A 12,195-nucleotide genomic window follows, 5' to 3' on the forward strand; every position below is an offset into this window, starting at 1 on the left:
TATTCACCGCAAGTCACCCTTGAATGATTTATACATAAGTGTAAATGAAAAAAGGAAGACAAAAATAAGGACTATTCACTGATTTTTTCTCTTTTTTTTTTATGTATCCGTTTATATCTAATTTATTATAATTTGCCACGTGCACACTCCTCCCTGCAGGAATCTGTATGGAATCCCCCCCAAAATCCTGCTTTCTAATTTCATTGTCATAAAAATCAGCGTGAGCGTGCCCTGTAAACTAACTCATTAAATCCCTCCCTGGCCATCACCGCGCGCCGTTGCTGGTCCCACAAGAAAAGATGCCCCCCCCCCCCTCTGATGAATAAAAATAAGCACCTCCCTCTCTCCCTCTCTCTCTCTCTCTCTCTCTTTATCTCTCGCGCTGCCTATAAAGCCGCAACAGCTGATCTCGTGCATTAGAAAGAGCCGCAGCTCCGCACGCGCTGAGGAGAGAAGGAGAGACGGAGCGGAGGAGAGAGTGAAACAGAGAGTTAGGGACGGGGATATGATCTGTTCAGGTCTTCCAGCTGCAGTTTTTTTTTTTTTTGAAATAATATTTTTGAGCAATATTTCTTAAGGAACTGTGACGACATTTTGGGTTGGTTTGTCTCCGGAGAAGTCTCGAGACGTTTTCTGGACTCGGTTGTCTTTTTTGAACACCTTTTAACCTTCATTTCTCTCCGTTACAAGTCGCTACGTTTCCTCTTATTTTGAAGGCACCGGTACATTAAACGGTTTGCTCCGGACAAAAATGAAATAAATATAGATTGAGTTAACTGACCTGCGTGAGAATTTCCACCGGAGTGCATTTCAGCCGATATCAAACCGGCGGAAACTTCTTCTTCTCTCTTTTCTCTCTGGCGGTGAACTGACAGCGGCGGTCGGCTGTGGCACGCGGAGAAAGGGGAGAGAACAGTCTCGCGCCGAGGGGAGCTGTCCGGTGCTGAAACCAGGAGACCGGCTCGGAGCACGAGGAGATCTGTTTTGGGAGCTGTCCACGCGCCTTAGACTGGAATAAAACAAGGGGGGAAAAGCGTTTTAACCCCGTGCCAACAGCCAAAACAGGACCTGATTTATTTTATTTTTTATTTTGACCTTTCAGAGCTCCACAGGTCTTCCAGTGGCGGAGGAAGACAGACTATTTTTTTTAATTCAAAGGACCAAACAAATCACAGTCAACTGAGTAAATGTTAGGTATGCTAAAAAAGCAGAAGCACGTGAGGAGCTGATCTTTAAAAGCCATGTCTCCTCTCCACCTTGGAGGCTGTTTGATTGGAGGGAGCGAACGCGCCTTTAGTAGCTGAAACCAGGGGGTACACTAAAAAAAAGAAAGAAAGAAATCAAGCGATTGAGAGTCCCAGATATAGGTTTTGGTTAAGTTTGACGTGGGTTGGTAGACAGAAGAAGAGTGTTTGTCTGTACAAGTGTAGGAGAAACTACTGTCCCATCATGCCTCGGTCTTTCTTGGTGAAGAAAGTCAAATTGGACGATTTTTCGGCTGCAGAGCTGGAGAGCTCATATGGTCACAGCAGAAGAGAAGAACTCAGTCTGCGATTCCATCATCATGACAAAGGTTAGTCACCCTCCCACCTACACACACACGCGTGCGCTACATGCTACATGCACACACACATATGCTATACATTATCCAGGGTATTTCTTTATCCCCAGATTTACAGCATTAGTCATGACTGGTGAGGGATGAGAAAAAAGGAATTACAGGGTCAAACATCGGTCACAAACCAAAAATACACCAATCGTAGGCACTGAAAAATGCCTTTTCTTGCACAAATGATGTCTATGAAAGTGTTTCATGTGTAGAAACAGGTCAGAGAGATGGCAGGAAGTGAGTTATATTGTATGTAATAAATATATATTGACCCTTTGCACAGCACAGGTCAGAGGTCAGGGCAGAGCTCGAGGGTCTTTCATATATGCACTTCATCAGGGTGGATTCTTGATGACTCAGTTGTTCTTACTCTTTATGTGAAAATGAAAAAAATCCCACTTTCCACATAAAGTTGACATAAATCACTTAATTGGGGTTTGTTTTCCCAATAAAATGGCATTAACCCGTGAAAACATGTATGAAAATGACATTAAACATGCTTGGAAATCCAGTGTGAATTTTTGGCGAGGGTAGACTCTCGTTAAATTCCTCGTTTCATGCTTTGCCAGCATGGGCAACATCTTATAAAACAGCAGATAAAACTCTATTAATGTTCAATTTAACTGTAACATTTCACATTTTGGTTTTCTCACACTCTTATCAGCCTGAGATGAATTTTGATGCCACAGAAATACAATTCTTTATCTTAGATATACACCAACACATAATCAACTCAGCATAGTTGCTGTCAGTTGACAAGTTAAGTTGGAAAAAAATATCATTTTTCCCCTCACTTAAAGACAGCTGATGAGCAACAGGGAAACAGAGGGATGTTTGCAGAAAACCATGCAAAATATTTATGTTGATGCATTATGTTACCAGCACACATGTAGTGGGATTTTCTGCCATCCTGTTGCCCAGTCTATTATTCATATCAACTTGTTTCCAGCAGCTGTGAGTCTCCCTCCAAGATTTTAACAACATTTGGAAGCTACATTGATGCTAAATGGTTCCCACACGCTGTATAATCCTGGATACATAGACAAAACACATTACAGAGTGAGAATGGGAAATATTGGTTCAGTGTAATTTTCAAGTATTAATAAAATACTAGCCTCACATTTCTGAACTGAGGCTGACTGTCTTATATTTGCTCTTAAAGGTTGCTGTTTCTTATTTAGGAGCTTTGTGCACTCGGGTGTTAGGACTTCAAAGGTAGCTTCCTTATTTATGTTAAAGCTGCATTAATATTCAAAAATTAGCACTCAGATCAAATGGCTAAATGCAATGTAAAGGAGGCTGTTTGCAGTCACAAAATCACAGAGAAAAACTGCCCAGTGTTGCAGATTCATGAAGCTTTTGAGCCTCATTTGGCTCGTTGTTTTGGTTTTTACTAGTTGTTTTATTGTAATGGATCCCTGCTCTCATCAGCTCCGTTTCCAGTATCAGCAGGCAGCTGTTTTCAGAAAATTAGCTCTGATTAACAGCTCCAAATATTAAACAACTATCTGGTGAAGAAACTTGAACTTCTAGTGACTAAAATACCAGATCATTTTTTCAGGGGTTAATAGAAACCAAAACAGAGCAAAAAGAGAGCAGATATTGGTATTATTATTTGGTGGCTGAATTCAGTGGATCAATGATATCCTATGAAAATGCACACACTGCAGTTTGTATGATCTTATATGAATTAGCGCCGCACGAATGACATTAAGTTACATAATTAACGTAAAGTTACTGTAGGTTTAGGAAAAGAAACATGATGAGGATAAACCTTAAAATGACTTAAATTCACTGAGTTCACATGGTTTTGAACACTGGGGCAGTTCTCTGTTAGTCACGTGATCATCACCTTCTAAAATATGTACGCTATGCATGAACTCCTGGATAATCATAGAGTGCCCCAGTAATATGTCATAAGACCCATAAATACAACACAAAATCCATCATTAAACACCTCACCCGTGGACTTTGAAACTTTTAATGTGTTTTTAAAAAAAGCAGTTGCTAACAAGTGGCTGAATGAGACTACAGAACGTCATGAACCCAAACTGCACTGAACAGCGTCATGGCGGTGGCGACGTGACCGTAGTGTAGTTGGTATATATCCTAACGTTAGCTCTTTACTCCTGGCGATTACGTTAAAAAATCCTGAAAGTGGTGTTCATTTATGAAATTATCTTGCTGAACCAAACGTGAAAGTATCATAAACATTTGTTTACCACTGAGCTTATTTTCTGCCAAAGGAAAAATCTCATAGGCTTTTTGACGGGGGAACAAGGGTGACGTTAGCTTCTGCATCAACCTACAGAAAAACTTCATCTCTTTTATTAGGTGGGATAGGTACGAAACAGAAAATGTACAAAAAAGTGCACAAGAACTGCATGGGTTAAAAAACACAACTCCAGTGGAATGATATGTTGCCCTTTGTCTACTGAATGTGTAGAAAAGCAATTGCGACGTCATACATCGGCCACATGGCCTTTAAAAGGCAATAATTTGCCAGTTTTTGTGTGTCTATCAGTTTGCTTCTGCCCCCTGGTGGCTAAAAAAATCATTCATGCAGCTTTGAAGGAGCTAGAGGAAAAATTGTGGCTGTCACACAGTATAGGGGGAAGTGTGCAGCACTGTAAGTGCAACCTGGTGGTTTTCACATTGTACCAAGGTCAGATGTGAGATGAAGAGATCCCAGGTGCTCTGATGACAGAGTGAACAGAGGAACACGCAGCAGCAGCAGCAGCAGTGCGACAAACACGTAAAGACTGAGACTGCTATCCCTTGTTATAAATATAACACGAGTTTGACTGAAGCAACTGCAGCTTGTTGCACACATACACACACACACACACACACACATGGATGTACACGCACTGCTGTGTTTCTGTCAACTCGGCACATTTCCCAGGCAGCTTGCACAGCTGAGTGCACAGCATTACACACACACACACTCACACACACACACACACAGAGGAAGCAGTCAGTGACCTACAAGTGTCCAAAGCACACAAGTGTGTGTCAGTTACTGCTGGTTTGGATCAAAAATTAAATTGTAGCTTGCAGCTTTTTTCTCTCTCTCTCTTTCTCTCTGTCTCTCGTTGCCTTTCTCTGCCTATATTTTCCCCCCTCTCTTTCTAATTCTCTATATTTCAAAGACACATAAAAGAGGGATGGCTTCAGTTTGGCAGAGTATTTTAATCTTTAATAAGCATTTAGAACAGCTATCAGCTCTAATGCTGCTAAAGTGCTTTGAAATGAATACAGAGTTGACACAGCGAGACAGAGACGGAGACAGTTGGAGAGAGACAAAGACAAACAAATAGAGACAGTGCACAGACGTTGAGACGCTCAGTAATTATGGCTTGCAAAACCGTTTTTTAAGAAGAGGATACTGGGAGAACGGTCATGTTTAATTGGAGGGGATCACAGAGAAAGTCTCTGTGAGAGAAAGCAGCACTGTGCTCTGTGTTTATATCTTAAAATCTTGCATCCTAAACCTGGAATGGAGTTTGTTTTTATTTGCTAAGCTGTCAGTCACATCAGCACAACTCAGTCTGGTTTTTAGTGCCTTCACAGCAGTGTAAACAATGCAGCTACAGAAGAGGTGACATGACACACACTGAATACTGGAGGAGAATAAAACTGGATGAGCTATTTTTTTTCTTCACTGTACAACAGATTTTCAGCAGAAGTCAAACTCAGGTCAGTCGGTCCTTACTGAGTCTGTCGTTCCATGCATCCAACACACTGGTCTTAGAAGTTGTGTCGTTGCAGCTGTTGGACAGCTGCAATGACGCAACGATCAAATGACACTGGGCATAGAATATATTTCCTACAAGGATTATTCCATTTTTTTTGGCAACCCTTGCCTATACTCCAGGCCCGCCACCTGCAAAAATGTCACCTTGTGCATCGCAAAATCTGACTAATTGATCTTATTTAAAATATTATTGGAACAGATTGCCTCAAAAAAGTAAAGTAAATACAACAATAAATCTTAAGTTATATATACTTTAAATCTAAGTGTTGTTGTAAACCTTTGATACTTAAAGTACATTTGCTGATAAGACTCATTCCATTACTTAAAGGGACAGTTCACAACAAAATTAAAAACACATTGTTTTTGCTCTTACCTGTAGTGCTATTTATTAATCTAAATAGTTTTGGTATGAGTTGCTGAGTGTTGGAGATATCAGCTTTGGAGATATCTGCCTTCTCTCCAGAATGATGGAACTAAATGGCAATCAGCTTGTGGTCCCCAAAATATGTATTTTTGATTTTGGGGTGAACTGTCCCTTTAACTAAAGGATCTGATCTTTTTTTTTTTAACACTGGCTTTAGTACAGAAAAGCCAACAGACATATTAATAAGTAATCTGAAAGGTTTTTTTTGGGGAAAATTCCTTAAAGGGAAAGTGTTGTCTGCTGTAAAAGTTCACTTAAGCAATGCAGTGACACCCCCCCCCCCCCCCCCCACCACCACCACCCCCCCCCCCCCCCCCCCACCCCCACTAGAGCTGTTCAGTGTCCACCAGTACAAGTCTGCTGTTCTACTGGGAAGCTGCCAATTTGAGTGATCATGAGGCTATGAATCATCGCTGAGACAAGAGCTAAGGGTTAAAAATGAACACTTGGTCATATTTCAAAGTTACTCATGCTCTATAAAGCAACACACACACACAGATACAGGGGCACACACAAATACAGTACTTAGTCTCAGAGTGCAATGATTGAATATCCATGTTTCATGATTTTTTCCCTCTCCACCTCTCTTGCCTCCACCCTTGATTTTCTGTCCTCTTCTGTTACTCTGTCTTAATTTAAGTCAAACATTAAATCAGCATGAGAGTGGTAAACTACACCGCCAAACCACCTAACCACCACAACCACCATACTGGACAAAACACCACTCCCACTGTGCCATAACTCCTTCCCCTGCCCCGTTTCTTCTTTTCCATCTTCTTTTCTCTCTCCCCCTCCATCTATCTGAGTCTCTTGCTCTCATCATATTATCGACCGACTTCTGAGCTTTTCTCAGAACTGCATCATGAAATTATATTACCAGCAATAGTATCTCCTCTGCTGCCTGTGTCTAAATGCTCACAGAGTGCTAATTGAAATGGAGAGCTATTGATCGCCATAGATCCACGGGAGTCATGGCTGTGGGGGTATTAGCTGCCAGTCTCGCCTCGTGTCTGTCTGAGTTCAGCCTGTTGAGTTTTAGAGACCAATAATAGAAATAATGAAGCAGCTGACATCATCAACGTGGCAACAAAAAATTGATCAGATTTGTGAGGAGTTGTGCAAAAAAATTGCAGGAATGAAATAGCTCAAGGAGACTGAAAGGTTGCGGTCAACACACAGTTATCAGTGTCAGGGTGCCCTTGAGCAAAGCACTAGACTCCTGGCTGCTGTAATAGAGATGCTCTGTGTATAAAAGTTGACGTTTTGACAGCTTGGAGGTGTGACTGTGTGCAGCTGTAGACCTGTCAGAGAAGGTGCAGTTGTTGAGGAGACAGTATGCTCACTGAACCTTTCCATGAAAAATAAAATAAAGATTTCCCACTGAGAGGGAAAGTGTCTCCTCCTTGCTGGCAAAGACATAAAAGCACTTTACTACCACTATAAATACCTCAACTTCTCCTGCTTCTTCCCATCTTCCTCTGTGCTTTATACCACCCCCCAAAATGGTTGTGTTTTAGACAAAACCTCTCAGTGTGTGGGCGTATCTTAAGAATGGACTTGTGTCTCCTGTGTCCGCTTCTTTTCTTGTACGGATGCATGTGTTAATGGGGAAAATAAAAGTTCATCTTAAAGCAAAATGTATGTTGTTAATATGATCCTGGGGGGTCCAACTGATATTTAGAAACCAGAGACGGCGGGCTGTAATCAGTATTATTATCAAGAGACAACATGTGAAGCAGCTCTCTGAATAATGAATGAACTTCAGTGAATGAGTCTGATTTGTGGCCTGCGTTTTTACAATTATATGAAATGTTTTTAATTGTACTGATAACGGTGGATATGTCGGAGCCCTCGGGGTCCTGAGAATAAAAGTAACTCACGCACAACTTTGTGGCTTCCCTGTAATGATATTCAAAGCAGTTTATTTCGTGTTTCTCACTGAAGCATGTTGGCCGATGGGAACTTACATATTGTAATTGCCTGCTCAGTTGTCTGAAAGGTACTGAATAGAGCTGGGAAATGCATTGGTAAAACACATCCATCAAAAACACTGCTAGGAAATGCTGTGATATGACACCAAAAAAAAGAAAAGGTTTGGTATGAAAACGCATAGATACTGTGGGTCAAACACCCCTGCGAAATACTGCAATGTGTCGGTAAGAAACATCCAGGTTTGTTACCACAAATGTGGCTCAGGAACTTGATGATGTGCTACTAAAAACTCTATAGGTTTCTATGGCTAAAACGCAGCTTGGAAATGCTGCAATTAGCCTGTAAAAAATATCCAGGTTTGGCTCAGAAACTCTGCAATGGACCACTAAAAACACTCAGGTTTCGTGACTCAAATGCTGCTGGGAAAATCGCTGATGTGTCAGTTAAAAACACCCAAGTTCGGTAAAATCCAAGGTTCAATGCCACATATCGTGATGTACTGCTAAAACACCAGGTTCCATGACAAAAATTTCCAAGTATGGTGCCACATATACTGTAAGTAACGCTGCGAAGGGTCGTAGGGGGAGACATTGTTCTTTGGATTTGAACAGTGGTCTTCAGACATATCATCCACCATCTAATATATATACATACATACATACACATACATTAAGTTATATATTACTTCACTTTTGAAATGTTGATATGATAGGTATGAAACCTAGCAACCAGGCTGTGGGATTTTGTTATGGAGAGGCTTGTTAATACTCAAATGTCACAGGAAATAATGATTTTCGTTTAGGTATGCATTTTCCCTTTCTGGTTGCACTTTTGGAGCTCTCCTGTAGCTTCTCTGTAAAGATTTTCAAATCAATCAGTTTCTAATTTCCAATCAATCCCTGTTGTGGTCAAATAATTAACCCCTTCCTCTCTCTCTTCAGGCTACGTCAGCGATTATCTGAGTCCATCTCCTTACGATGACGTGGTGGGAAGTGACTCATCTGTCATCTCAAAAGTACCCTCCCCTGGTCACCCGTCAATCATCTATGGCCGCATTGACAACACCTATTCTGGTATCCATGGTGATATCCACGGGGATTCAGACCAGCCGGACAGCCCAAGGTCCGAGGTTTCATCATCAGCTGGTGGATACATCAACGGGGACGCTGCCGTGAGCGAGGGCTACACGGTGGACGCGTTTTTCATCATGGACGGACGATCACGGAGAAAATCTGCAGGAAACCCCAAAGGAAGCATTCAGAGGCACACCTGCAGCGAGTGCGGCAAAACCTACGCCACGTCCTCCAACCTGAGCCGGCACAAACAGACTCACAGGAGCATAGACAGCAAGATGGCCAAGAAGTGCCCCACATGTGGGAAAGTCTACGTTTCCATGCCTGCGATGGCCATGCACCTGCTGACCCACGACCTCAAGCACAAGTGCGACGTGTGTGGCAAAGCGTTCAGTCGACCCTGGCTGCTGCAGGGCCACATGCGCTCGCACACGGGCGAGAAGCCATTCGGGTGCGCGCACTGTGGCAAAGCATTTGCCGACCGGTCGAACCTGCGCGCTCACATGCAGACGCACTCAGCCTTCAAGCACTACAAGTGTAAACGGTGCGACAAGACGTTTGCGCTCAAGAGTTACCTGAACAAGCACTACGAGTCGGCGTGCTTCAAGGGGGCTTTCTCCCCTCTGAGCTCACTGGGAGAGTGATGGATTCACGAAGGCTGACTTTTTTGTTTGTTTAAATCAGATTTTACTGGCCTCGCTCCCTCCTTTTCCTGCTTCCCCAACAACAAGACCAGTACGCCTGAGCACTGCGAGGGAGGAGTGTTTTCTCTGGATCATGAAGCAAACGGCAAAAATAGATTGAGGACATGTCCATTTTTATCAAGACCCTCCAATCCCTTCTTTGTCTCCTCCTTCCTCATCTGGGAGAGGAGTGAAAAGGTTTCAATGCTTGATTTAGATTGCCACCTGCTTCGATAAGATACTTCTGAGGATCTGTGAAGATAAATAAAGCACAGCACATCTAGCTCATCATTTTTGAAGATACCTAGATCTATTTATGTCCATTTCTATCCTCGTCCCTCGTTTTTTTCCCCCCTCCAACACATGATGAAACGACACTGAAGCACAATTCCTCTCCTATCTCTCTGTCTCTCCGTGACAGGAATATCACAGGAGTTTAAAAGCATGAATCACATCCTCAGTTTTCTTGCAAAGAGATTCGATGAACTTTCATATTTACTGCTTTTTTTTAAAAACAAAAAACAAACATTCGTAATCTAAGGATACATCTGGTATCCTGTGTTTGGGGAAACTGACCTTGGACTGAATTTTTAAGGAGATACAGAATCAAAAAATAAAAAAAGCACACGACATTTGTTCCCTGCAAGTAAACAAAATACTTGTCAAGTTTTTCCTTTACAGTAGTGACATGCTTTGCCTACTGTATACTGTGCTGGCCACTGACACAACCACACCCAACTGTGAGGGAAATATAAAGTTCAAACCTACCATAACGCGGTAGGTGTGGCAAGTGCAGCTTTTTTGGTGAGTTTTCTTTAAACCAATTTCTTAAATGGACACGTTACAAGCTGTTTTTTTTAGTTAGTTTTTTGGCATTTGTGCTTTACTTGACAGTATACAGTGGAAAGTGAGGGGGAAAAACTGGATTTCAAAGGCCGAAAACTCCCACTGAGCCACCAGGGTATTCCTTAACAAACAGCATTTTAAATCTGATATTATTTATTTTTACTTGTCGAGGATCCAGACATTAAAAATGTCCTGATTTTCCTAAAAGGTCAAACCTTTCTCAAGTGTTGTAAATTAGAGTTTTTGTTGCCAGTGGGCCACACAGTATTCAGCTTTGAGGTCTTTTTTATGTGTCTATTTATTGCCTAATTTATTTATTTATTGTTATGTTTTTGATGTATTGATTTTGCACTTTACTTTGTTATATTTTGCCTTTTGTTACGAATATGCCAAAGCATTTGACACTTTCTAATTACCTTTTTACTTTTGTCCGCCACTTTAATTATAACTGCATGCAAAAAAGTAACAATAGCCTAATAATGGAATCTATGCCAATTTTATGAATCTTTGGGATATTTTGCCAAACCTCTTAGATAACAGGCAAATTAAGCAAATTTCTGTCTTGGGCAATATTTCATTCATATCCAATAGAGCAATAATGCATGATATTTTTTGAAGATACGTGAGTCATAACTGCTTGTAACATCTTGATTTTTTTCAAGTACCACTATTCTATGTAGTTATGAGAAATGAAATTTCAGGGAGTTAGTAAACCAAGTTAGTGTTAAATATGGAGGGTTGGGTTAAGAGCTCAGTATTAAGAGGGAGTGTGACACTGTTGTGATTCTTTGAGGCTTTCTCCAATGGGTTTTCTGATGTGTTTGACCAGATCAAATAAGCAGAGTCAGTTTTCCAATCTCTGCTGATTTAGTATGTATAATTATCTAAAATAATTGCCTCCTAGTTATAATTCAGTCTTGGCATCATTAGCTTGTTGACAATGTAAGCATTCACAGCTGTTGGTGCTTCCAGGGATTCACACAGATGGCACAACTCCTTAAGGTGGAGGGCTCTGGGTTGGGTCGGGACGGGTCTTTTTGTACATGGTTTATGCACTGCCTGCCTCGTATTATTACTCTAAGATATTGTAGAAAGTAGAAGGTACTACCGTAGGCCTCTGGTGCTGAAACATGGATGAAAACAGAAAGAACGATTGCGAGTTTTGGTACTTTGTATGGTCCTGTTTTTAATTGTTGAAGAAGTGAAACACAACTTTACAACAGCGGCTGAACGTGGGACTGTTTGACCCTCAGTAGTCCTTGAATCAGTGCTGAAGAAAACATTTCCTCCTGTAAGTTGGTCAAAATCAGTGAGCTCCCTTCACAGTTTGAATCCCGTCAAAAGATCCGTTTTACTCCTCGGCTCTACATTAATTCACAACCTCCATGTGAGGACTCAAGAGCGAACAACGCTCATTAAACCGCCTGAACAATATCAGGTTGTTTTGCTCTCCATCATCTCTGGCTGTTGTGAGGTTGCTGTGGCGATCCCAGATGCAATTATAAGGATTGTTGAGAAAGAAGAGGAGACATATGGTCAATATTTCAGCACCAGAGTGCATCGACAAACACTTAGATTCTACTATGAACTACTGTAGCCTACTATAGCCACAAGCTAGTTTACCTATTCTTATATAAAAGCACTTCCTCTTACGAATTATATCTTACAACTTTCTTTTTGTTCAAAGATAGTAGCACAATGAAAGAGTTTAGATTCAGGTAGACATTGCCTTGTATGTAGAAATAACAACCTCTTTCTCCTTTTTCTACTATGATAAATCAAAGGTAAAAACAACAGCAACGATGCTGAAATAACACAGGCTGTGCTGTCCTTAAATAACACATGAAAATATGTTTTAAAAAATGACACAT

General features: G+C 41.3%; 1 protein-coding gene across 1 annotated transcript; it reads left to right on the forward strand.

Annotated features, from left to right (window-relative positions):
• The first annotated feature begins 1,449 nt into the window (after window positions 1-1,449).
• On the forward strand, window positions 1,450-9,833 carry LOC121958125 (transcriptional repressor scratch 1-like). The gene is made up of 2 exons (XM_042506995.1): window positions 1,450-1,573; window positions 8,664-9,833. Exons 1-2 carry the CDS (start codon window positions 1,450-1,452, stop codon window positions 9,437-9,439), a joined length of 900 nt encoding a protein of 299 aa, XP_042362929.1. The 3' UTR covers window positions 9,440-9,833.
• Window positions 9,834-12,195: the final 2,362 nt, after the last annotated feature.

This window comes from Plectropomus leopardus, chromosome 18 (genome assembly GCF_008729295.1).
Source record: "Plectropomus leopardus isolate mb chromosome 18, YSFRI_Pleo_2.0, whole genome shotgun sequence".
In the NCBI taxonomy this organism is placed as follows: Eukaryota; Metazoa; Chordata; class Actinopteri; order Perciformes; family Serranidae; genus Plectropomus; species Plectropomus leopardus.